The following is a 27,380-nucleotide window of genomic DNA, read 5'->3' as shown; positions in this document are numbered from 1 at the left end:
AAGGCTAATCAGGGCACCTGAGCTTTAAAAAGTTCACTTCAGTTTGTGGTGTGCGTGGGAGGAGCTGTGAGCAAGAGGCACTAGGAGCTGAGAGTGAGAACGCGGACTGTTGGAGGACTGAGGTGTACAAGCTTTATCAGATACCAGGAGGAAGGTCCCATGGTGAGGATAAAGAAGGTGTTGGGAGGAGGCCATTGGGAAGTAGCCCAGGGAGTTGTAGCTGTTGCATAGCCATTCCAGGAGGCACTCTAAACAGCTGCATTCCACAGGGCCCTGGGCTGGAACCCGGAGTAGAGGGCGGGCCCGGGTTCCCCCCAAATCCTCCCAACTCCTGGTCAGACACAGGAGGAGTCGACCTGGACTGTGGGTTCAGAAAAACGGTCAAGCTGAGGGCTGCCGTGAAGCTCCAAGGCGAGCAAATCTATCAATAAACACAAGACCCACCACGGTAGAGCAGGAATTTTGTCACACTATAAAATATGGAAAATAGATCCTGTCAAACTAACTTTATCTTTTTCTGATGAGATTACAAGTCTGGTTGATAAAGTAATAGTGTTGACATAATAGGCTTCTGTAAAGCATTTGACTTGGTACTGCATGACATTTTGATTAAAAAAAACTAGAACAATATAAAGTGTTACATGGCACACATTAAATGGATTAAAAATTGGCTAAATGGTAGGTCTCAAAATGCAACTATAAACAGGGAATCCTCATTGAGTGGGTCTGTTTCCAGTGGAGTCCCGCAGGGATCGGTTCTTGGCCCTACGTTATTTAACATCTTTATCAATGACCTAGAAGAAAACAAAACATCATCACTAATAAAGTTTGCAAATGACAAAAAATTGGGGGAGTGGTAAATAAGGAAGAAGACACATCAATGACTCAGACTGGGCGCAAGCAAACAATATATGTTTTAATATGGCTAAATGTTGTTGCCTGATTTAAGGGGATGAATGTTATTGTTTAGATAATACGGGCTATAGGCTCGCCAATTAATCGGATCAGATGATAAGATTCTTGTCCCGGAATCAGGCTGCACAGAGTTTTGCAAGGACCCTTGGGATTTATGACAAGGACTTTCATGCTGAGAGCAAAAATACAGCCTTAAAGACTTGTATTGAGATAAATGGAATAGTAATCAAATGGAAAAATAATCAGAATGAACAAGGAATTAATATTGTTCTGGAGTCACATGTGGTATTATTTACTATAAAGCTTCCTAGATTAACACACTTACACCCTTCCTTGATAACCTGATGGTGAGAGACAAAGAACCAGCCTTGCCTCTGGCATGGCAAAAGACTCTGATAGTCCAGGTTCCTCAGTTCTCAAGTGGAAGATGAAGAATTTAAGAGAAGCAAGAGCGCTAGAAAGCAATAGAAAGACCCAAGAGAAACTAACTTAAAACCTGACCAAAACTGACTAACTGAACATGGTGGTATGTCCCTCTTATGTGCCCACCCTCCATGTCCAAATTTAATTTCCTCACCCACATAATGTCAGGGTATGCTTACTCTATAGCCTGGCATATTCATACATATTTATGACCATTAGCTCATTCTCACATCTGTTATTTCTGGCCTGAACCGGTTTGGTGGTGGTTATTTCCATGTTCTGTGTGGTGTACCTGTTAAGTTTATAAATTTAGGTTTATAGAGGGCAATCAGTCGGCCACTTACCTATGCCAAAGGTCACAAACATGTATGCTAACTTGCCTCAGCTCATCATCACTTCTCTATGTTAAAGGGCACAAACATAACCAGGATAACTTGCTTTAGCTCATCATACAGGATCTGGCGTGTAGGTTCCTTGTGTTACTGCCAAAATACTCAAGTACAAATCTATTATAATAAAACAAACCAATAAGGAAGGATATAATAAAGCAAACAAGCAGGCTAGCCCTATGGGCTACAATGCAAACATATACATCTGGGAACAAAGAATGTAGGCCATGCTTACAGGATGGGGGAACTCTATCCTGGGAAGCAGTAACCCTGAAAAATATTTAGGGAGCACGATTAAGGCTCCGCATCTGTCACGGAGGTCATGGATTCTGTGACTTTCCACCCTCCGTGACTTCTGGAGCGATCAGTGTGGCTGACCCCAGGGCTGCCCAAGCAGGTGGCTCCAGGGCCAGCTGTTCACATGGCCCCGTGGATAGCCGCACTGGCCACTGCTGGAGCAGCTCTGCAGCCAGCCACACCAGCCTGAGTAGCAGCCCCGGGAGCAGCCAGAGCACCCACTGCTCAGCGGCCTCCAGCAGCTGGTGTCGCTGGCCCAGACCCACCCAGCCCCCCACTGAGCAGCAGCCTCTCAGTCCCATCCACCCTGAGCAGTGGCCCCCTGGGGTGCCTCTCCCCCCCTCGAGTAGTGGCCCCCAGGGAAACCCCCCAGCAGCAGCCCCTTTTCCCCCCAAGATTTAGTCAGGGGTATTTATAGTGCAAGTCATGGACAGATCCCGGGATGTGAATTTTTGTTTATTGCCCATGACCTGTCCATGATTTTTACTAAAAATATCCATGATCAAATTGTAGCCTTAATCATGATGACTGATTAGTCATAATGACTGAACATGAGCTCCCAGTGCTATGCTGTGGCCAGAAGAGCTAATGTAATCCTGGGATATGTAGACATGGGAATCTCAAACCGCAGTAGAGAGGTTATTTTACCTCTATATTTGGCAGTGGTACAACCACTGCTGGAATAGTGTGTCCAGTTCTGCTGCCCACCATTCCAGAAGGATGTTGATAAATTGCAGAGGGTTCAGAAAAGAGCCATGAGAATGATTAAAGGATTAGAAAACCTGCCCTATAGTGATAGACTCAGGGAGCTCAATCTATTTAGCTTAATAAAGAGAAGGTTCAGGGATGAGTTCCTTATAGTGGGATCTACATGGGCAACAAACGTTTAATCATAGGCTCCTCAGTCTAGCAGAGAAAGGCATAACACAATGGCTAGAAGTTGAAGCTAGACAAATTCAGACTGAAAGTACAGCATACATTTTTAACAGTGAGAGTGATTAATCACTGGAACTATTTCCCAAGGGTTGTGGTACATTCTCCATCACTCAGAATATTTAAATCAAGATGGGATTTTTTTCTAAACTATCTGCTCTAGGAATTATTTTGGGGAAGTTCTATGGCCTGTGCTATACAGGAAGTCAGACTAGATGAAGACAGTGGTACCTTCTGGCCTTGGAATCTATGAATGGCACTGTGTCAAGCACTCGTTAAAATATCTTTTTATTCTTGATAATCAGTATGATTTTAATAATTGTTAAACACTGTTAGGAGATGGTACATATAAACTATTGCAAATGGATTAATAAAACAAACTCCTCAATTAAATGGATGACTCCACACTGAGGATCAAGACAAACTTAGTTTGCAACAATCTTGATCAGTTTCTTCAAACCCTCTTTGTCACAGCATCCAAGATAGCCAGAAATATTAAATATAATGTAAAGACTTAAAGCCGGAGTAGGGCCTTGCTTTGTAATTAGTCCCACTGACCTCAGTGGAGCTTAGGGTGACCAGATGTCCCAATTTTATAGGGACAGTCCCGATATTTAGGGCTTTTTTTAAATATGAGCTCCTATTCCCCACCCAACCCCCATCCTGATTTTTCACACTTGCTATCTGGTCACCCTAGTGGAGCTACTCACAGTCTATGGTAGTGCATAAAGGGTGGCAAAATAAGCCCCTACATTATTTATCTCCTTATCATTGACTCAGATTTGTGGTTCTGGCTCTTGGACTTTTTAATAAGAAGTCCTCAAGCACAATATCCTTTTTTTATTTATTTAGGCGAGTAAGAGAACTAAACAGCAGCAACACTAAAAAGTTTCTGGAAGAGAGAAAAAGGGTAAGTATAATTTTGATAAGAAATCAAATGTATGTGATTTGTTGGCAGGAACCTCACCTCTTGAGTAATGTACACCCAGCTTCTGCACAGCATTTTGAAAATGTACCTTTCAGTTACTGTAGCTCAGTGACAGCACTGATTTCTACTAACTTGAGAAACTAGAGACTCGGTCATTCTCAAACTGAATTTCAAGGTCTCTCTTCACCAGCAACCTGACCCAGGGTCTACTCCTGAACTTCTAAATTTTGATTGAAATCTGTGGGAATTTTATCTGAATTCACCTTTCCATTTACCTGAATTGAGAATTGGCTCGTAAAATGGATTTTTGTTACTGGTTTCTATCACATACAAGTCAAAATCCTAAGCAGAGTTTAAAATCACATTTAAGTAACATATGCAAAGTACGTATAACTCATTAGTATGATGTTTGAATTAAAATAGCTTTCTGTTGTATATATTTTAGATCGGCTAAACAGTAAAGTGTCCAGAGTGGGGACCATGCCTCCTTCTAATGTTTTGTATTGCACTGTGAACACCAGCCAATAAATAATAATCTTTGGAAATTATTTATCCATAAAAAAAATTGTGATACACGTCACCTGTATTCTCTTCTCTTATTTGTAGCTAGCAATGAAGCAGTCGAAGGAAATGGATCAGCTGAGAAAAATTCAGCTTGAGCATCTAGAAGTCTTGGAGAAGCAGAATGAGCAGGTATTTTATTTAAAGGGGTTACAAGAAACGTGAGTTACTAAATTAAAGGAGAGAAAGAGAGTACAGTTCCATTTGTAGGGTACATCTACACAGTAGCTGGGAGATGGGATTCCCAGCTTGGGCAGTTGTATATCCACTAGCTTTGCTCAAACTAGCACCTGTGGTTGAAGCAGCTTGGGCTAGCCACTGGCATGTGTACACAGGAGGTTCGGTAGAATTGTACTTGAGCAGGTAGCCTGAGCTGCGCCTGGTGCTGCCACAGCCATACTGCAATTTTAGATGCTTGCTTGAGCAGCAGGGCTAGGACGTGTGTGTGTGTGCGCCCACACTGGGAATTGCACCTCCCAGCTGCTGTGCCTACCCCTAGTTCTGCTGAGTGTGAGTCACCGCTGAAATTGGCTCCAAAGAAGCTTTTATTTGTACCCGCTCAGCTTTTTGGGAGTTGAAAATGTAGGCTTGGAAGGACTTCAAAAAGTATGGAGTTCTGACTTGGTTCAGATAACCATCTAAACCTTGGCTGCTTGTCCAAAGCTCATCCTCCAACCTGTTCAAACCTCATGAGACTGGAAGGTTAGGCAGGAAGGCTCCCAGAATTCCAGTACATTCATGGTCAGCCCTGTCTGGAAATACCTCAAAAAAACCTTTTTTCTTCGTGTTTTGGGACTTCTGTTTCCAGTCCTGGATGGAAAATAGGGGTGAAAAAAAATGCTCAAAATATCTCAAAACCGCAAAAGCTTTTGGTGTGGGTCCTAAAAATTGGTGACAGTTCCAGGGTTTTATCAGAACCAGTTTGCCCTTTGCTGGTTAAAATACCATGTTACTTTCTGCTGGTGAAAAGAAGAAAATTTTCTTGAAAACTGGTGATCATCTTTAAAAAAAAAAAATAATCAAATTTTATTCCTGGTGGAAAACTCTTTTCCTGAGTGGTTCCCCCTGCTGAAAGGAGGAGCCAGCAGAGCAATAATTATCATACAAGCTCAATTGCCAGGTGGGCCTCAGTGAAGTAGGAACTCAAGGGTGGACTATGCAAGCACAAACCCAGTAAGGTGAGAGAGAACTGAAGGATGGATGTAGTGGCTGTCACCCTTCCAGGGTTATGAATTTATTTCCTACGTTTTTCACTAAATTTTCCAGAACGTGAACTCTGCTGATAAAGCACATGCACTGTGCTAGAATGACTTCAGGGAGGTATAATGTCCACCCTAGTTGCCACCTCCACCATCTAGCAAAAAATGGTCTGAATCCAGCGATGTCCATCATGTACACACATCCAATCAAAGTGCACAGTGTGAATACATGAGAAAAAAATATGTAATTGTGCTACACTGACTGCAGCATTGCTGCAACCTGATTGGTTCAGACAATTCCCTTGCAGTGTAAATTGTACTAGTTGGTAAAATAATGTATGAAGATATAAAAAGATTAAGGGCCTGATCCAAAGCCTACTTAAGTCAGCGAGAGTCTTTGGATCCAGCACAATATAAAGACAAGGGCCAGGAGTAGGGCTGGGCTTTTAACTTAAACTTTGTAATTCCTTACTTTTGAGTATTTGATTTGTCATTCTTAGAAAGTTCCCTCACTGCTAATTGTTCTGCATGGAATTTATCATGCCGTTATCATAAAAGGCTCTGAGATGGATTCCGGTGTCACGCTTGTTTCCCACTGATGTAACTCCATGACTTCAGTGGATTTACGTGTGAGGAGAATCAGGCCCAGAGCACTGACACCTGGCTAGTGGTCATATGTATTCCAGTTAACTGGATCAAAACTTCTCAAGGTCTTAAATATCCCTTTCATGTCATAATGGTGGAGATACCTTTCATAGCAGATGTACAGTGCAGACTTAAGACACCTATGGGTGGAAACACTCTCTGGCTTAACATATTAGGCACTCACATTTATTAGCCTTTTGTGTTATGTATTCTTTTCTTGCATTCATTCCTCAATCTAACTTCAGTTTTCATTCATTTTATTTGCTTCTTGTTGTATTACTCAATTTTGACATTATTATTTTTGTACAAACAGCTTTTGAAATCCTGTCATGCAGTGTCTCAAACACAAGGTAGGATTGATCTATAATAAGCAAGCTACTATTTCAATATGCTTTTCTTCGAAATTAAATCATTCTCATTGGAGCACTCTTTGTAAATGCAAGCACTGGGAAGTACTATTAACATAATGAACACACTGTTAATAATATTTATGCACACTAAATATTTAGAGTCTGACATAGTAACAGTATTTTTATGCTTTAGCATCTCAGACCCACAGATACATTCTTATAATAACGAGGACAGGAAACTTAAAGAATTATTTGTATTGTTATATTATCAATAGTTAAAGAAAGACATGCTTGAAATTTTAAGAAGCATCTACTGATTAAGGATACTATTTTAGTGTTAACATATATATGACTAACTGCTAATGCTGATAGAGCGACAAAGCCAGATTTTCCACATATATTAGCATAAGAATAATAAAAGTAATGCCACACTAAAAATAGCTAGAAATATATTAGATAGCTAGAAATACTGAAGCTTTTTAGTGGCTAAAGAAAAGAGGCTTCCAGCTATTGTGAATCTGTTAATCACACTATTGTAGCTTTCCTGTTATAGCTTCCTAATAACCATCATTCATATGAACCCCTTCTCTCAACAGCAGTAAAATATTTGTGTTAGGTTTAAACATCCAGTTGTGGAATTTTGCCTGAATTTAGTGACCTGCTTAAATCTTCAGTCGATAATTTACTGGGATCCCATCCTCAAACCCAGTCTATCCACATCTACTGTAACTATACTGAGTTAGAGATAGATATTTACACAAAGAATTAATTTGGCTGGCAGCCAGCACTCTATCCTTGATGCACTCAGTCCTGTGAGGTACTGAGTGCCCTCAAATCCCATTGAAGATGAGGGCACACAGCGTCTTGCAGGATTGAACGCATAGGTCCCATTAACTAGGTGGATTCGTATTGACTCCAAGTACTTACTTCCTCCACAAAGCTCATCTATAATTATCCTGTTCATGTGTTCACTTCAGAATGCAGTGGCTGACCATCAGTTGATAAAAACAGGCCGCTTGGCCATATGGTATAGGATTATTCTGAACTAAATTCACTTTACAGTTACGCCCTTCTGGCTAAACTAATCTGCAAAACAGTTACAGGGCTTTGCTCATGAGATACAGGATGGTCCAGTGGTAAAACCACTGGCTTAAGACTTGAGAGCCTTGGGTTCAAGTCTCTGCTGTGCCCGAGACTTCCTGTGTGACCATGGGCAAGGACAAGTCACCTCTGGCCTGTCTACATGATCATTTGGTTTGTGGCAAGCTGGGGTGTGAAACTACCCTGCTGTGCTCGAATTGTCTGGGTGGACCCTGCTGAAACCTATTAACAATTCATTAATGTGCTTTGATCTAGTCCTATTTGAAATGAACTAAAGTGCATCAGCAGGGTCCACATGGACACTTAGTCCATGGCAGGCTAGTGTGGGTAGATTGACACCACAGCTTTCTGTGAACTGTATGTTCATGTAGAAAAGCCCTTAGTCTCTCAGTGCATCAGTTCGCCCTCTGTAAAATGGGGATACCGTTACTTCCCTCCTCACTGGGATGTTGGGAGGATGAAGATTGTGAGGCACTCAGGTATTAGGGTATTGGAGACCACAATAACTTCAGTTACTGAGAAATAAATACAAGCTGTGTCAAAGAGTTTGCATTTTAGGTGGAATTTCATTCTCACTTGCAGAATTCACACACTGAGTGAACACAGCAAGTCAGTTCTAGTATTTCAGAAAAGGCTGTACACATGGATTTATTAATGTTATGTTTCCATATTTTCATTTAAAAATTATTTCTTCATTTATTTCAAACTTTAAAGTCATAAGAAGGTAAAGTAGGATTTAAATGCATTTATAATACAGTTGCCTTTGGTATTATCATAATTAGCTGAGTATACAAATGTGATGGTAAGATGCACAGAGCTAACTCTTCAGAAAGGGGTACATCTATAGCTCCTATACAAACCCACATTTACTTTGCAAAATAAGTGTGCATCTAAATGACTTTTTTGGACCTTCATTTGCCCAGTTTTACATCTGGAAATACCTGTTTGCATGCACAGAGTATGTAACTCCCTGAGTAGGAGCTTCTTTATTGATTTAGATAAAAAATGCCTATCCCATGTGGTAGGCACCTTTACAACTTATCAGAATACACAATTCACATAGTAAGGCAAATCCAGCGACCACTCCTCCCTGTATAGCAAAAGCAGAGTGGCCACTCACACTGGGGAAAAGATTGGCAGGTGGGAGACACAATGGTATTTTCAATCTTAAGACATCCCCTATCCTCAGAAGGCTGGCTGTAAAGATAGACTGGACAGCATATGCAGGTGATTTTGGAGCAGGATGGTAAGTGACTTCTGAAATTGAAGGCCCCTCGTGGAAAATGCACAGGTGTAGGTACCTCCCCCCACACTGTGAACTGAGGGGTTTCTAACCCAAGCATCTCGAAACTCAACTTTTGGCAGTACCACATGAGGACAGGGGGTAGCCTCTCAAGTCAGTAGGTCCCAAGCAAGTTAGGGCATTAGAGGGTATGAATAACACCTTTAACTCTATTTACAAACCAAGAATGTGTATTGAAATATATTGCTTAATGAGTGGGCTACTACAATCTGTGCCAGCATCAGTTTCCAGGTGGATTCAAGGTGAAGCCCCATGTAGAGCACACTGCAGTAGCCTAATCTTGAGGCAACAAAAGCCTGGATGCCAGGAGCAAGGGGTACAGCCAAAATAAACAGCTAAAATCACTAAGCTAGATGAAGCCATCTTGGCCACCTTAAGGAAGAGGTCAACAATCTCTGCCATCAGTAAGTCCAATAATCATTCACACCAGTCATTGTCTTTCATTGGCCAGCAGAAAATGGGTCCAGATGACAGGTCGTAACCCTTAGTTTCCCAAGCAACACCACTCCAAACTCAGCTAGGGCTGATATAGTGCGTCTCCAAGCCATTGTCCCATTTCCAGAGGCAGTTCAGTCAGAAACAGCATGATTTTCCTCCATACAATGTGAGGCTTTCAGATACATTTTATCATGTGTGTCTTTGAAAAGTGGCCCATAAATCCTAGGAATGTTGCCTTGTATTTTGTAACTTATAAGTACCAGCAGAAAAACAACAGCCATGTTTGAAAATATGCAGATTTTTTCTGAGAGGGGGAGAATGGTCACGTCCCTCCAGCGTTCATTACATATATTCCACTCAGATACTATTGTGCTGAAAATGTATTTGATTTTGAACACAAGCTTTAGTATGATACTCTATGATGAAACAACATGATTGTTTTGGGTTACAGGCAAAGGAGATGCAGCAGATGGTGAAGCTGGAAGCAGAGATGGACCGCAGGCCAGCAACAGTAGTCTAAAACTACAGCATGCAAACTGAAGCCAGGAAAGCCAGTATCCGTAAAATTCCAACCATCATTGCTGAGGAGGGAAAGTGGGCTTTTTTGCTCTTTTCCATTCTGTTTCAACCAACTGTAGACACAGACCACCACGTCTTAAGGTTTTGCATATTCCTTTTGAGTACTGAAATTCCCTTATTGAGCAAAACACTATTAAAAAGAGGCACATAACATCTTAAAGCCCAGTCCTGTATTCCCTGCTCAGGAAACCTTCCATTCATCTCAAGGGGTGTTTTTTCCTGTGTCAGGATTGTAGGCTCAGGGCCTTAAAATACAGCACCATGTTTCTTTTATTTTAACATAAGCTCAGATGGGAACACAATCATAATCAAAACAACATGCTATTTACCATTTTTATTCTCATGCTTGGTATGTAATTGGTTTAGCCCCAATCCTGCAAGATGCTGTGAGGTAGGAGGCACTCAGCAACTCCTGCCATCAAGCCTTTTACATGGATCTGCTACTAAATAATAATTTAAAAAATCATCCGCTTCATCTGACAGATGTCTCTTTTGGTGATTTTCTTCCTATTGCGCACACATTTTTGAGCTGCAGAGAATGCATATATTGGAAAGTACAAATATCTGTAAACTCATCAGCAGAATAAATACACTGGGATAACAGTGATTTTGCAAGATATTTCCACATTAAAATGTCTTCAACAAGTGCCATATCAACTTTATCATTCCTGAAAGAAACAGACATCCTGTAAAAGTTCTTGAAATGGTAAACATAGTAGAAATACATTGTTCTGTGCCAAAACTAATCAGTGCTCTAAGGTTAAAGGAATTATGTGTTAGGCACTTTAAGAAAAGTTTACATCATCCATTGCTTGTATAGAAATTGCATTTTGATCTTGTTGCTGCAGATCCCAGATATTATAGTTCATTGTATCTTAAAGATTGTTAAATGACTATTGGCAAAAAGTTTGTAACTGTGAAAATGTAAAAAGTATTTATACACTTCAAATCACAATATTGTAGAAAATCACCTAAATGTTGCCACGTGACAAAATTAGTAAACTGAATTACTAGAAATATGTCTGCATGTGATACAATCACCAGTTATGACTTTAATGCCAACCATATGACCACAGTCATTCTATTAGTCAATAAATACAGATTAAACGTATGTCACCAAATATTATTTGATTAATTCTGAAGACTTTTAGCATAACAAGACCTATATATATATATATGTATATGAATTATGTGGGCATTCTTGATACTTCAAGTTCTAGTTAAAAGAAAAGTACATAACTAATTTAATTTTACACAAAAATATTTATGCAGATTTTCAGAATTTCATATCAGGAATAACCTTTTTATGTCTGTTAGATATGAAAACAATTTGCTACAGTGTTAATTTGCATGTTCTTAAAGCCTACTGTAGTTATACTGCAGAACAATGCATGTAAGCATTCTGCTTGGAGTTTGCCCATGCTGCCAATACAAAGGAGACTGCATGGAAAACTGGTAGTTTAGAACAAATCAGATTACTGATTTCATTATACTAAGCACCAATTAAGTTGTTGTATATGCTTGTACAAACCAATTCTACATATTCCTATAAACAAATTAAATGAAGAGAGATTGTTATGGTCAGTTCTGAGATGAAACTTTCAACTTCTCTAATAAAAACGTAAAAATAAATACAATACTCATCAGTGTGATCAATTTATACAAGAGTTTCATGATATCCCTGTTTCAAAATGAAGTGCACAGTGTAAAGTATTCTACCATAAATTCTTGTAAAGGTGCCCATACTATAAACATACTCATACCACTTCTTATTTGTTCAAGGGATTCTTATTTCAGTTATTTTAAAGGTTATGAATACTGGGCTAGCTTCATAAAGGGATTTAGGCACATAAATCCAAAATGTAGATCCTCATGAACCCTACTCAGCAGCTGCCTAACCTATTGGTGCCTAAGTTTCTGCTAGTAAAGTCCCTGTGCACCTATATTTCTGCCGATGGGTGATGTTAGTGCTGCAAAGTGTTGTTAAGACTGCTTAGTTGTTAACGCGGCTAGCGAACAGAGCGTGCAGCATACTGATTCAGCGGACCCCAGTGATGTTCGTAAAGAAAGACCACAGCTTGGTTCAGTGGCAAAGGCCCCATAGGACCCACAGGTAGACTAACACAAGTACACCTGCGACAGTGGTGCCGTTTCAATCAGCATAACATGACACTGTCCCCTAGACCAGCACAAAGCTGCCCCTCCTACGACTGCTCCTTTTACACATTGATGTAAACAAGTTACATATTACACTCCAAATGTTGTTAGTTATCACCCTAAGCCTTGAACCTGCTAGTTCGAACAAAACATCCTTAACTGTTATCCTGTCAACCCCTCCTTATCTTTGAAGGGTCCACGTGTTCTTTTACATCTCTTTGGAATGCGTTGGTGTAGTTACTTGAGAGATCTGTGTGTTTTTTGTACCAGAAGACATCCACATGGCTAGTTAGTGTACAGCAGGCTAGGGCGGAGTAGATTCACACTTCCAGTTTGCCACAAACTAAATGTTTGTCTCAACATGCTCCCAGCCCCCTCTCTTTCTTTGCCAGCTCCATGGGGTTATGTTACAAATATTTACCAGCTACATCCCAGGATATGACTGTTTTGGAAATTTTCCCTACGTGCATAAATGATCATTTGATATGCATTATCATTAGGACTCCAATGCTGGATTTACCACAGTTGCCTTATGTCTGCTTGTATTCATGCTTTAATTCACACCATTCTAGTCAAATCTGTTCTGATGTCATTTTCTTCTATGAAGAGCAGAATTTACTGCCGCTTCTCTTGGCACGGAACGCTCACACCCTTCTTAGAACTGTCTCTCTCTCAGTTCAGGGCAACTGCACCTGTATCCCCCCCCTATGGTCTAGTATGGGCGCCTAGCTTCCAGCTCCCCAGCCATTGCGTCTCCTGGGTGGAGATGCATCTCTCTCCCTTCTGACCAGAGTATTTTCAGACTGAACAGTTCCATATCCCCAGCAAGGCAGACTGCCTAAATGGCCAGTATCTGCACTTTGCTTTCTCTTCAGAGACTAGTAACAGAGTAATCACCAACCATTGTTCCCACGCAGCTCTTTCTAAGCAAACGCACATTTGAAGCATTACAGCAACAAAGAATTAAAAACAAGGCATGCTAATAAGCTTACCAGAGATCACTCCCAATGCCAAAAGGGGCTCTGGCGGGTGAGCACTCCTTCACATGCCACACAGGGGTTCTTCTGTGGCTTCAAGTTCATAACTCCACTTTGGGCCTTTGAAGAGACTGTAAACAGGAAATCAATCAGCCAGTGAGTGGGTTTCTGCTCAAGGCGGAGAAGGCCTTGTCTACACTACACATTTGTGTCTACAAAAATCAGTTTTTAAACGATAAAACAGTGAAGGTGTACACATTAAAATGCTCCTCCTGCCAATGTAATTCCCCTGCTATGCTGACATAATAAAACCACTTCACTGAGCAGCACAGAGCTTTTTGCAACATAGTTATAGTAATGCAGCTTCAGCGTAGACACCTCACTAGCTTATGTCACCCTAATTGGCCCCCAGGAGGTGTCCCACAATGCCCACCACTCTGGTCAGCGGTGTGAACTCGGCTGCCCTGATGGCACACAGGTATGCACCCCTCCCGTGTCCGTTTGCTTTACATGCACAGTTCACACAGCATCATCCCAGCTGATCATGCCGGTTTTACACAGCAGATGCACTCCCACGTGGAATATGCCGGAGCTGTTGGATCTGCTGAGTATACGGGGAGGAGGTTGTGCAGTCGCGGTTTTGCACCATCCATAGGAATTCCAGTACATACAGGCTAATTGCTAGTGGCATGCAGGAGAAGGGGGACACAGCAGTATCATGCTAAAAGTCAAGGAGCTGAGGCAGGCAAACCAGAAGGCAAGGGAGGCCAATCATTGTGGTGCGTCGCCAAAGACATGCTGCCTCTAAAAGGAACTGCACGCCATCCTCGGCAGCAACCCCACCACCAAGAGCCCCCAGGATACCTCGGGGGGACTGGAGGCAGCAACCAGCAGCCTCAACGCCGATGAGGAGGTGGAGCTGGAGTATGAAGTGGAGCACACAGCAGGGTCGTCCGGTGGCGCAGTGAGTCGGGACCGCTTTTCCACTCCAGAGAGGTCTCGTCAGTCCCCGCACTACAGGCCTGACGCTCAGAATGCAGAAGAGAGGCGCTCCAGTAAGTGCTCATTTTGCTTTCATACTGCACTTTGAGAGAAGATGGGGCTCTTATGTATGTTGTTATATGGTACAGGAGGGGCAAGGGGCAGAAATTAACAGCAGAGCGTGTCCATCTACGTGGTGGGGCCACGGTGGACAAGTTTGTTAATATACACGGGTACATCCCTGGAATCCTTCATAGTGATCTCTAGAAAATTTTCCTGCAGATAGTCTGTAGTCCTCTGCCGAAGGTTCTTTGGGAGACCTGCCTTGTTTCTCCCCCTGCTGTAGGAAACTTTGCCTCACCACCCAGCAATTATTTCTGCAGACACCAGAGCGACACATTAGTGAGTGGTATACAGAGCCAGTCTGAAGCCACACACATGCAAAAGATGCATCCTGGGTTACCCTTTGGAGTCAGACGTGGGGTTCAATTACCCTGTGGAAAAGGGTACCAAAATTCAGACTAGGCTCCCCAGTCACTTATAGTAATTCCCTTCGCAAACCTTCCTTTGTCCCTTCTTGCCCATTCCCCCTTGCCCATCCCTCCCTCCCCAGGAACTCACCATAACTGGGACTCGTGCTGACCTGTGTGGTAGCCAAGGGACAGTGAGAAAGAGGTGTGTGTAGTTTTTGTGATTCACGGCTGTGAGTGCACTCACAGTACTGTCTCTGTTCATTGTTTCTTTGGTTTCTGCAGATGTGCCCTTGAGAACCCACTCCCCCACACCGGTGGAGCATCTCCATCAGATAAGGCAGAGAACCAGGAGGAATAAGGAGGATATGTTTTGCAAAGTGCTTCAGTCAACAGATGCAGCACATAGCAAAACAAGAGAGTGGAGGGAGACAATTAAGGAAAGACTCAGGCTGGATAGCCTGGAAAGGACACAGGGCCAGGAATGGATGATAAAGCTCCCAGAGGGCCAGATAGAGATGTTCAAGTCCCTCATTAGTCTGCAATCTGAGCATATCTGTGCTTGGCTCCCCCTCCAGCCACTACAGAACTCTAGTCTATGCCCACCCCAAACTCCCCCACCACATTCCTCACGTGTTCCCCGTCCCTCAGAGTACCCCGTGCACTCCACACCTGGAGACCGGTTTTCCTACTAAAGCTGGAGTTACACCCAGCAGTGAGAGCCCTAACTGCGAGACTGTTCCTCATTTTCATGTCCCCTGTTTGACCAAAAGTTCGTGTTTTATCCCATTATTAAACTTGAGTCTCTTGAAATAAAATGAGTCTTTATCTGTGACATATACACATTGCTTAGTACCAACATTAAAACACAATGGCTATAGGTAGGAATATTTGCTCCTTGCAATTAACGCTCAGGAAGTAAGCACTATGGGGTAATTCATGGTGGCAAGTAAACATTGCCTGGCTGAATGCATCACATACAGTAACATTACTGTGAATCATTGTCAAAATGCTCCTTCAAAGCCTCCCGGATTCGAGTAGCCTTCAGCTGCACCCCTCTAATTGCCTTTGTATCTGGCCACTCAAAATCAGCAGCCAGCCGATCAGTCTCAATGGTCCACCCCTGATTTGCAAATATTATGGAGAGTACAGCTGGCCACAATGACAATAGGAATATTTTCCTCACGGAAGTCTAACCAGCCAAAAAGACCACGTCAGCAATCTTATAATCAGCCAAAGGCACATTCAACGGCTAGGTTCCCCATGTAAGGCTTCATGAGCCAGGGGAGCAAGGAGTATGCAAGGTCTCCAAGGATCACTATGGGCATCTGCACATCCCCCAGTGGAATCTTCTGGTGTGGAAAGAAAGTTCCAGTGTGCAGCTTTTTATACAGTCCAGTGTTCCGAAAGATGCATGCATCATGCACCTTCCCTGATGACTTTGCTTTGATATCAGTGAAACTGCCCCAGTGATCCACCAGTGCCTGCAAGACCATGGAGAAGTAGCCCTTTCATTTGATGTATTCCGTCATAAGATTTTTGGAGGCCAAAATAGGGATGTGCATTCCATTTATCACCCGCCACAGCAAGGGAATCCCATTGCTGCAAAGCTATCAATTATCTCCTGGACATTACTGAGAGTCACAGTCCTTCGTAGCATGAGGCCATTAACGGCCCTACACTTTTGCATCACCGCAGCCCCCATGGTGGACTTTCCAACTCCAAACTGATTTGCAACTGACAGGTAGCAGTATGAAGTTGCCAACTTCCACACAGCGATCACCACTCACTTTTCCGCTGCAAGGGCAGCTTTCATTCTGGTGTCCTTGTGTCGCAGTGCTCGGGTAAGCTCCGCACACATTTCCAGGAAGGTGGCTTTGCACATCCAAAAGTTCTGCAGCCACTGCTCGTCATCCCATACCTGCATCGCAGTGCAATCCCACCACACAGTGCTTGTTTCCTGAGCCCACTACCAATGGTCCACCATGGCAAGCTGTCCCATGAATGCCAGCAGAAATCTTGAATTACTTGTTTCCATGGCAGACATCACCAAGTAACTATTTTACAGCTCATGAAATACTGCAAGAGCAGCCGCACTGTGTTCAGAATGGTCAGCAGCTCAGGATCCATGCTGTGAGGCAGAGATGGCAGGCACACAGTTTACAAGGGCTGCTGAAAAACAGCATGAAACAAAGTAGGAAGCCCATGGAATGATGGGACAGAAAGAACTGCATCACGGGATGGCAAGCACATCCACATGATGCACTGCGATCCGTTCCCAGAACTCCCAGCGGCAGAGGATGGGAAATTGCACTGTGCAAGAGCAACAACTGTGGATGTGCTCTGCTGACACAAGGAGCATTGTGTGGACATGCTCCATCAATGTCATTAAAGTGACTTACGATCACTGACATAACTTAAGTCGACTTAACTCTGTAGTGTAGATATGGTCTAACTCTCCTTTCACCTGCAGAGGTGTTAACTGCCCTCTTCAACTTGAATGGTCTCTTAAAACATGCATAACTCTTATGTTCAACAATCTGTTCCACCTTGTATTTAGCTTTGACACTCTGAGTACCTTTCCCAGACCTAAAGAAGAGCGCTGCGTAAGCTCAAAAGTGTGGCTTTCACTCTCAAAAATTGGTCCAATAAAATATTACCTCACCTACCTTGTCTGTCTAATGTCCTGGGACTATCACAGCTACAACTACACTGCAAACATGTGAACTGATGTCAGATCCTTGAAGACTTTAATGAAGCCAAATTCCAGAGAGCCGCAGTACAGATCCAACATGGAGTCTAGTTGCAACTATGTATTTTACCTAGATGGCTTTCCATTGTCAATGTGGTCTCTGTACACACTGGTACTTGTATCTAGACTGCTGAAAGACTGATAAAAGGAAAAACATTTTCACACAGTGCACAAATAGCCTTTGGAACTCACTACCACAAAATATCCTGGAGGCCAAGTCCAAAAAAGATTGGGTGAATATGCAGAGTTACAATGACAGGGATTAAAAGCAGCAACACCCCCCAAAATAATTTAAAACAGTTTAATTCTCAGGCAATAAGCCCTCCTACAACTGATGGAGATAGGAAGAAACTTTCCTCATAAACCCACTGACAACTTTTCCTGTGCTCTCCTCTGAAGCATTGTTGGAAACAGGATAACAACAATTTGTATTTATATAGTGTCTTAAATATTCAAAGGACCTTGTAATCCCCAAATTACTATTTCCATGTAACTGGTAGGGAAACTGAGGCAGAAAGATTAAAGGTAAGATTTTCGGAATAGTCTATGGGACTTGAGAAGCCTGACCCCCATTTTCAAAACTGACTTAGGGCCAGATTCACAAGGGGAAAGCAAAGCTCAGCATTGCAGTGCCTAACTTTTAGGCACGCAGTGGAACTCACAAACCCAGATCTAGGTGCCCAGGCTCCCTATACAATACATGAGGTGAGTTAGACACCTTAGAATGGGATCCACAAAAGTCAGAGTGGAGAGCCACCTGAGCTAGCCCATAGCCAATACCAAGGAGATGGGTGTGTCCTAAGCCACGTCTCTCAAAGAGAGTTAAGTGCCTGGAGCGGACGGGAGGTGCTCAGCTCTGCTCGGGATTCACAGCCAGCAATGCTCTCCTGGAGTCAGGTACATAAGCCATTTCTTGCAAGAAAGGCAGTGGTAAACCCAACTCTACCAAGAGCTGGGGAGCAAGGATGGCCTCCCCTTTAACCTTTAAGCCACTGGTTAGGGTACTCACTGAGGATGTGGGAGACCCCTGTTCAATTCCTCCCTGTGCCTGATGAGGGGATAGGATTTGAACAGGGGGGGGTCTCCCACTGTACAGATGAGTGCCCCAACCACTGGGCTATGGGCTCTTCTGATGTGGGTTTCTCCCGTCCTGTCAAAGCTGTTCCACTTTGTGTAAATAATTAAATATGCAGTGGGCCAGAGAGCATGTGAGAATGACTCCGTAGTCCACTGCTTAGGGCAGCCACCTAGGAGGTTAAGAGACCGATATTCAAATACTTCTCCTCATCAGGCAGCTGGGAGAAACAAACTGGGGTCTCCCACATTTTGGGTGAGTATCCACATTGGGCTAAAGGTCCTCCTGCTTCCTTCACATTTTGTATAGTCAGGCAACCTCTTAGCACACCTACTGGATCAAGCCTTGTAGGCAAGATAAGTAGGGCAATGCCTATTTTGAGAATCCTGCTGAGGCTTAGGCAACAGATTGGTGTCTGAGCACCTGCCTGAGGCACCAGTGCACATGCCCAGCAGCAGAAACTTAGATGCCTCGGGGACTTTTGCAGCAAACAAATTAGGTGCTTAAGGAATTTAGGTGCCTCCAGAGTTAGGTGGCAGCTGAGCAGTGGTTTTGTGAATGCCAGTGACACCTACATCCATTTGTGAACCTGGCCCAATGCGTCTAAGGCCCTTTCTACGTAACCTAGAGGGACATGTTCAAAATCACAGAAGGGATTTTTCCCCAGATCACGTCTGTGGCAGAGCCTGGATTGGAATTTGAGACTTTTTGACTCCCAACCTTGTGTTCAGTCCATCAGGCTACATTTTCTAACTGGATGGATTCGATGCAAACAGTTTTAAACCCATACTTAGTATTTATAGACTAATTAAAGGATGGTGAGCAAGGGTGATAAAAAGAGGGAGTCAGTCAGTCAACAATGATGTATAGCTCCATAAAAGAAGTCAGCTTTGAAGGATGACAGCACCCCCAAAAATATTAACTTCCCACAATAAGACATGGTTAATTCTAGGTGTGCTTAAGTCATCTATTTCTTTGATAATCTGTTCCATGTTAAATGTAAATTTGAACATAAGATAATATATATTACATATATAATTCACATTTTAGGCTTAAACTGGCATTTTTACTGCCAGAAAATGGTCAATACCTTCTACAACTACCAGAATAACCTATGAAAGGACCTTCTGTTCCTCAACAGCCAAATGATAAAGCAAGTTCACTTTTTCATAATATTATGCCCTGGGCTCTGAGGAGATAAATAACCTTAGTAAAACTCAAAAAAGGGAACAGAGAAAATTTGAGCCAGCTAGGGGCCTAACTACAGTATGATCTCACAATGGAGTAAACCTGGAGTAGCTCCGTTGAAATTAATGGACTTCCCCCACTGCAAATCCAGTATAAATTAAATCAAAATCTGGCCCCAACTCTCTAAAAGCACCTTAGAAATGACACCACCAGACATTAGAGAAAATTTCTCCCCAGGGATGACATGTGGCACGTGCAATTTCAGGCTCATTGCATTTCTTTTGGAAAAGTATGTGAAAATTAGGCTCCAATGAGAACTTAGCTTCAACCTTAACATGGGAGAGATAACAAGTCCCTCGGGCATATGAAAAAGCAGGAATCATAATACTAAAGAGCTTAGTTAGAAAGCTCTTGGGAGCAAAAATGCAACCAAAGAATTTATATACAGTGAAAACTGTTCAAGGTTTGCATGGAGAAGGAGTAAGAATGGGTCCCTGGAGTCGTAACTGAGAGAATAAGCAAAAGCAAGAGCTAGTACATGCAAACAAAACCTGAGGCAGTTTCAATAGCAATTTAATCTGTATAGAGACTGCAGGGACTGGACCTTAACACTAGGACCTGGCAAGTTCCTTGGATAATCAGGGCAGGCAAGGAGGGCTATAGAGGAAAGGGATGTCTTGAGAGGATGCTTTTCTATATGGAAAAACCCTTTTATACTCTGTGCCTTATATGCTATGGGGATTCAAGGGTTATTAGGTCTCACTAAAGCTGTTGGTATGACCACAGATAACCTCAGCTCCCTGATATGAAGTCAGCCTGTGATGAGCCAATGACATTACAATAGTGGCTGATTGTGCCAAGACCATTGGGATGGAAACATTCTGTCCCACAGAGCCCCGTTGCTATGAAGGAGTTGGAGGCTGACTGGGACTGTGCTGTTGAAAGTGAAGGAATGAGGAGGCAAGGAATGAGAGGACTCCACTAACTATGACAATGTGCCGTTTACTGGGGAAAGTCCTGGGGTCTCCAAGGGAAGATCAGGAAGATGGAGGGCCCAAATCAGGACTTGCAGTGACGGCACAAGCTGGGATAGACTGAGAAATAGTCACCCTTCCAAGACCCAGACTTGCTCATTTGAATCCCCGGAGAGTTTATGTCTGCAATTGGAAATAAGATGGAGAAGCCCTCCAATGGGTCTCATTAACACAGCCAGTCTCTGCACAATAAGCCAGTGCAGGATGTTTCTCTGAAGCGTATTATCCAAGACTTAGTTCTACTTTGGATTTAAATGCTCCAGACAATGGGGCTGCCAACTCTTCCCAGGCCCATTTCTCCCACCCCTGGATGGCCATTGCTGAGGCATTCCCCTACGCAAACTCCCTGCAGGGCAGTGCTGGGCTTCTTCACACACACCAAGTGTTCCTTGTCTCTTGTTTTTCATGTCATTCCCAGGGACCACATCCAAGGCCCATTGAAGTGAATGGAAATACTCCTCAGTACAGCTGAATTCCAGGCAGCCATGGGCACTGTTTCACAGCTTGCCTCTTATTCTCCCATTTCCAGTCAGTTCCTCGGCACTGCTCAGAAGCAGTTCTAAGACGGCGCCTGCACGGGCTGTGTTCTCTCTTTCTGGGCATTGATTTTTAAGACAAGAGTACCAATGGCTCCCTGCGCTGATGAGCCACTGAGCCACAGGACGACGAGCAAAGAGCCACAATCAAATTGGCAGGAGTAGCTGAGTGCTACTCTGGTAGGCATTTGGCTGGCAAGAGCTCAGCACCAACAGGTAAGTGGACATTAACTTGAAATGTAACTGAGAACGTAATTTTCTCCCACAGATAAATGGATAATGACTGAAATCGTGCTGACAGTGCAATCAGCTCCCACCAGTAAGTGGACAATGACTCACCCTCTTACAGACAAGCTGCCAGGGAGCCCAGCTCTCTCGGGCAAGTGGACGATGATCCCCACTGTTACAGACAAGTGGCCAAGGAACCAAGCTAAAACGAGCCAGTTGCTGGCAAGCTCCTTGCCTCAAGCCACTGGCCAGTCATGTTTACACCAACCAAGATTTCTCTTCAGTAAGATATCATGGGTCCAAGACAGGGGCTGGGCCCATGTAAACAGACTGGCAGTCACCTGAACCCCAGCTGGAGATAATCCTCAAAGGGGGAGAAAGGTATAAGAAGAGAGAACACCTCTCTCCTCCACGTCTCTCTGCTCATGGCAGCAATAACGCCTGAAGAAACATTGAACTGGGGGAAGGTTCCTGGCCTGGAGGCTTCCAGCCAGTAAAGACTGCAAAGAGCAAGTGGTAAGAAAAAGCTTTCATTTGAATTCATTTAGCTTGCTAAATTTGGTATTCGTTTGCATTTTATCTTTTTATTTTCTTTGTGACCAATTCTGACTTTTTTCTTCATTACTTGTAATCTCTTAAAATCTATCTTTCTGTTGTTAATAAACTTGTTTTACTGTTTTATCTAAACTAGTGTGTTTGGATTGAAGTGTTTGGGGAAACTCCTCTTGGGATAACAAGGTTTCTGCATATCATTTTCCACTGATGAAATGACAAACTTTATATGAGCTTGCATTGTCCAGTAGAGATCTGGGTAGTACTAGACACACATTTTATGGGGAAGGTCTGGGACTGGAAGTGTGGTGGTTATGTCGCCCTCAATGTAATTTATGAGTGGCTGGCCAGAGCATTCAAGGAATTCAGCTGGGAATGACTTTGCCTGCCAGAGACTGTGTATGAACTGGTCAGGAGTGGTGGTTCTCACAGCAAAGCAGTGTAAAAGGCACCCCACATTGGAGAATTGAGGGACACAGCTGTTCAACAGTCCACATTGTACCCTGGGGCATGTCACAAATGGCAATACTGGGTCAAACCAAAGGTCCATCAAGCCCAGTAGCCTGTATTCCGACAGTGGCCAGTGCCAGATGCTTCAGAGGCAATGAACACAGCAATTTTGAGGGATCCATCCCCTGTCATCAAGTCCCAGCATCTGGCAGTCACATGTTCTGGGACACCCAGAACATGGTGTTGCATCCTCGAGCATCCTGGCTAATAGCCATTTATGGTGAATTCTCCGTGAATTTATCTAATTCTTTTTTTTAACCCATTTATACTTTTGGCCTTCACAACATCCACTGGCAATGAGTTCCACAGTTTGACTATGCAATGTGTGAAAAAGTACCTGTTTTAAACCTGCTGCCTATTAACTTTAGTTTTGGTTTTATACACTGCTATCATATCCCCCGCTCCCCCTCAGTCATCTCTCTTCTAAAATGAACAGTCCCAGTCTTTTTAATCTCTACTGATATGGAAGCTGTTCCATACCCCTAGTCATTTTTGTTGCCTTTCTGTGTACTTTTTCCAATTCTAATATACCTTTTTTGAAATGTGGAACTGCACGCAATCATCAAGATGTGAGCGTATCATGGATTTATATATTTCCTATCTTATTATCAATCCCTTTCCTAATAGTTTCAAACATTGTTCGCTTTTTTAACTGATGCTGCACACTGAGTGGATGTTTTCAGAGAACTGTCCACAATGACTCCAAGATCCCACTCTTCAGTGGTAACAGCTAATTTAGACCCCATCTTTTTGCACATATAGTTGGCATTCTATTTTCCAATGTGCATTAGTTTGCATTTGTCAACATTGAATTTAATCTGCCATTCTGTTGCCCAGTCACCCAGTTTTGTGAGATCCCTTTATAACACTTGGCAGTCAGCTTTGGACTTAACTATTTTGAGTAATTTTATATCATCTGCAAACTTTGCCACCTCGCTGCTTAACCCCTTTTCCAGCTCATTTATGAATTTGTTGAACAGCACTGGTCCCAGTACAGATCCTACTCTTTACCTCTCTCCACTGTGAAAACTGACCCTTTATTCCCACCCTTTGTTTCCTAACTTTTAACCAGTTACTGATCCATGAGAGGGGTTCCCTCTCCTCCCATGACTGTTGACTTTGCTTAAGAGCATTTGGGTCTTCTTCAATAAAACGTTTAATCCTCATTACAACAAATAAATCCTTTTTCCTAACTACCAGTTCTTCCCTCCCCAAAACCAATTCAGACCTTACACAGATAGGTTTGCATTTTCTCCCATTGTTACAGACAGGCTGTGAGTGAGCTCAACTTACACGGGTAAGCAGACAATGACTTCAACTATCATGCACAAGCTTTCCGTGAGCTCAGCTCCTACAGACAACTACAGGTTGAGTTGCCATGATGCTGAGAGTCCAATCAGCTCCATCAGGTAAGTGGACAATGATTCCAGCTTTTAAAGACAGGGTGGCAGCAAGCTCAGCTCCCACAGATAAGTGGACATTGATTTGAAATGTTACTGACAATGTAATCCTGTCCCACAGGTAAATGCACAACGACTGAATCACCTTGACGGTGCAATCAATGGACAAGATACTCACTTTTTTAGACAGGCTGCCAGGGAACTCAGCTACCATGGCAAATGGACAATGATCCCCGCAGTTATGGATAAATGCTGAAGTCAGCCAGATGCTGGCAAGCCTCCTGCCTCAAGCCAGCAGCCAGTGATGTTTACATTGATCAAGATTTCTGTTCAGTAAAATGCTGTAAGCCCACAACAGGAACTGGGCCAGCCTGGCAGGCACTGGACAGAGCCTGTCTTTGTCTCTACGAGCCATGGAACGATCAACAACCGACTATAGAGGAAGCCACACTCAAGCTGGCAGGGGTGGTTCCAGCAAGCCCATTTCCAACAGGCAGGGGGCCCTGATAGGCAGGGGAACAAGTTCTGCCTCGATAAATCATTTAATCCTCCCCCCCCAAATAAATAGTTTGCCCTACAAATCAATTCTTCACTTAAATGAATTAATGCTGCTCCCTCCCCAAACCAACTGTCATCTCACGCAGCTAAATTGACATTTCCCCCCCCATTGTTACAGATAGACTACCAGGGAGATCAGCTCCCAGAGCAAGTGGATCTGCATTCTGCTCTCCTATTTTAACGGACAAGCTGCCAGTGATCTCCACTCCTGAGGGCCACCAGGCAATGATCCCCACTGTTACGTATAAGTGGGCAAGGAATCCTGCCAAAACTGGTCGTTTGCTGATGAGTCCCCTCCCTCAAGTCACCAGCCAGTGACTTTACACCAAAACCAAGATAGTTCTTTGGCAAGCTGCTGTCCCACAACAGCAGCTGGGCAGGCACATGAGGGCACCTGACTTTGTCTCTATGGCCATGGAACAATTGGTGATGGACTATGCACCTAGCTCAAAATGGCAGGGATGGTCAAGCATGGCTCTGCTGGGTAGGGTTCTAGCAAGCCCAGTTCTAACAAGCAGGGAATGGGTTCTGTCCAGGTAGATGGCTTAATCCTCCTCCTCCTCCTCCTCCTCCCAATAAATCATTTGCTGTAAAAAGCAGTTCTTCCCCTAAGTCAATTAATTATACCCCCCTGCTCAAAACAACTCACACCTCATGCAGCTAAGTGGACCATGACTTCAACTGTTACAAACAGGTGGACAGGGAGCTCAGCTCCCACAGGTAGGTCGTATGTTGACTTGCAATATTACTGATCTTGTAATCGTCTCCCACAGGTAAAAGGAAAATGAACATATGCTGACAGTGCAATCAGCTCCTACAGGTAAATGACCATTGACTCCCAGTGTTAGTCAGGCTGCCAATGAATTCCACTTCCACAGGTTAATGAACAATGATCCTACTGTCACAGACAGGTTTCTAACGAGTCTGCTTCACTATCAGGGGTGCTCAAACTAGGGGCACTGGGGTGTGATAGCACCTCTGGGCTTGAAGTAGTAACAACAAACAAATACGTGGTTTCTGTTTTCAGCGCTTCCGCTATACAAATTGTTCTAATGCACCTGTTCACCAGGCCTCAAGCCAGTGACAGCTACACCAATCAAAGGTGTCATCCCTTTCAAATCAGTTTCCTGAGGCTCAAGGCAGAGATCATTAGTGACCTAGGATGATCTATTTCAGAGTAGCAGCCGTGTTAGTCTGTATCCACAAAAAGAAAAGGAGTACTTGTGGCACCTCAGAGAATAACAAAATTTATTTATAAATTTGTTAGTCTCTAAGGTGCCACAAGTACTCCTTTTCTTCTTAGGATGATCTAGTGGCTAGAGCCCAGGCTCAAAGAATTTCAAGGATAAGATTCAGAAGGGCAGCAGGTGTGTCTGGTACAGTTCAGGAGTGGGAGAAATAGAATCAGGGAGCAGAGACCCGTTTCGAAGGAATAGTGGATCTTGTTGGGAGTGGGGAGGTGCTGTGCCCATCAGGGAGTAAGGGGAAGAACTGAAAAGGTGGAGTCAGTCTAGTATGTTTTGGAAGAGGAGTCGAGAAGGGACAAGAAGTCGGGGGGGAGAAGGGGATTGGAGAAAATGGGGAGTGGAGCTAGTAGGGAGGGTCCTGTGCAAGGAGGCCATAGGCAGGTCAGATTCACATTGACTGATGTGTTTTTCCTTTTTATGATGTTTTTCTTCAGTAAAGTGCCATGGACTCTCAACAGCAGCTGGCCACCCAGCAGGCACAAGAGAAAGCCAGAAGAGAGGGATCTATAAAACTAATGCCATCTCCTGGAGGAGGAGAGAGAGATAGATGGTGTCTTTTTGGGACTAGGCAAGGCTGTCCAGACAGAGGAAGAGAGAGCAATGTCTGCCCTGCACCAAAGTCTACCCCTGGAGAAAATTCATGTAGTAGTTGGACAGTGTCCTCATGCCAGAAACCTTTGGGGAACTACAAGAGAACTAACATCCAAACCAAACTGTTACAATGGTGCTCAGCAACTTTTGAGAACTTCCAACTGAAACTCTGTCTCTGTGAAAAGAAAAGGAGGACTTGTGGCACCTTAGAGACTAACCAATTTATTAGAGCATAAGCTTTCGTGAGCTACAGCTCACTTCTTCAGATGCATATCGTGGAAACTGCAGCAGGCTTTATATATACACAGAGAATATGAAACAATACCTATTCCCACCCCACTGTCCTGCTGGTAATAGCTTATCTAAAGTGATTTCCAGCACAAATCCAGGTTTTCTCACCCTCCACCCCCCCACACAAATTCACTCTCCTGCTGGTCTCTGTGGTCACTGCACCACCAATTCCCAGCTCCTCATGCCAACAACAACAAAAATTGCAATACTTTGAATATTAAAGCTACTTCGTAAAACAGTTTTCTCTTCAACTACATCTGTTCTTGTTCAACCTGAACTCTTCCCTTTTGCAGGTAGGTGTTAATTTTTGATCTCGGTATCTCAGATACACATGTACCTAAGGTGGCAGAGGTGTGATGTTAAACAGTGTTGTTTAAACTAAAAATCTCGTGCTACATAAGGGAACAAATAAAACATGGTTAACTTTTCTATACAAATGTTTTAACACAGTGTATCTGTTTCATCCAGGATTTGTACTACCCCCTACCCCATGGTATATGAGAGTCTAGCATTGTATAAATCATGTACCCACATACCTGAGCTCTTGCTCTTTTCCCTCTTTTGGGGAGCTGATAAGATTTCTGAGAATCCCATTTCTCTCGTTCTCTTAATTCCTATCCTTCTCTCCCTCTGGGAGCTCTGGCCCAGCCCAGCTCAGCCTGCGAGGAACTGAACTCTCCTTTCTGCAATATGGCTTTTGCTCACCGTGTGGACTGCTTACTCCCCTGACCTCCTTCTTTGTGTAGGTGGCTCCTACTCTGCCCCTCACTCC

General features: G+C 43.4%; 1 protein-coding gene and 1 long non-coding RNA gene across 19 annotated transcripts in view; one reads left to right on the top strand and one right to left on the bottom strand.

The window, feature by feature from the left end:
* PLCB4 (phospholipase C beta 4) overlaps positions 1-11,826 on the top strand; it is a 326,044-nt gene extending 314,218 nt beyond the window's left edge. For 15 of the 17 annotated variants that reach the window (XM_073339656.2, XM_073339654.2, XM_073339639.2 and 12 more), the window contains 4 exons: positions 3,810-3,867; positions 4,492-4,578; positions 6,604-6,640; positions 9,934-11,826. In XM_073339656.2, the coding sequence (XP_073195757.1) occupies positions 3,810-3,867; positions 4,492-4,578; positions 6,604-6,640; positions 9,934-10,022 (271 nt within the window). In that variant the 3' untranslated portion in view covers positions 10,023-11,826. The remainder of the gene's footprint in view (positions 1-3,809; positions 3,868-4,491; positions 4,579-6,603; positions 6,641-9,933) is intronic. The other 2 variants (XM_073339653.2, XM_073339655.2) reach the window with 1 other exon arrangement.
* Positions 263-27,380, bottom strand: LOC140909703 (uncharacterized). Of its 2 annotated transcripts, none has more exons than XR_012158332.1 (4): positions 27,145-27,380; positions 14,060-14,279; positions 13,211-13,326; positions 263-794 (listed from the first exon to the last, which is right to left on the bottom strand). It is a non-coding gene; the product is annotated as an uncharacterized LOC140909703 (long non-coding RNA). The 2 variants fall into 2 exon arrangements; XR_012158331.1 differs by having other exon boundaries at positions 14,060-14,274.

Source organism: Lepidochelys kempii, chromosome 3 (assembly GCF_965140285.1).
Source record: "Lepidochelys kempii isolate rLepKem1 chromosome 3, rLepKem1.hap1, whole genome shotgun sequence".
Classification (NCBI taxonomy): Eukaryota; Metazoa; Chordata; order Testudines; family Cheloniidae; genus Lepidochelys; species Lepidochelys kempii.
Note: the sequence above shows the minus strand (reverse complement) of the source record. Positions and strands in the feature narration are given on the sequence as shown.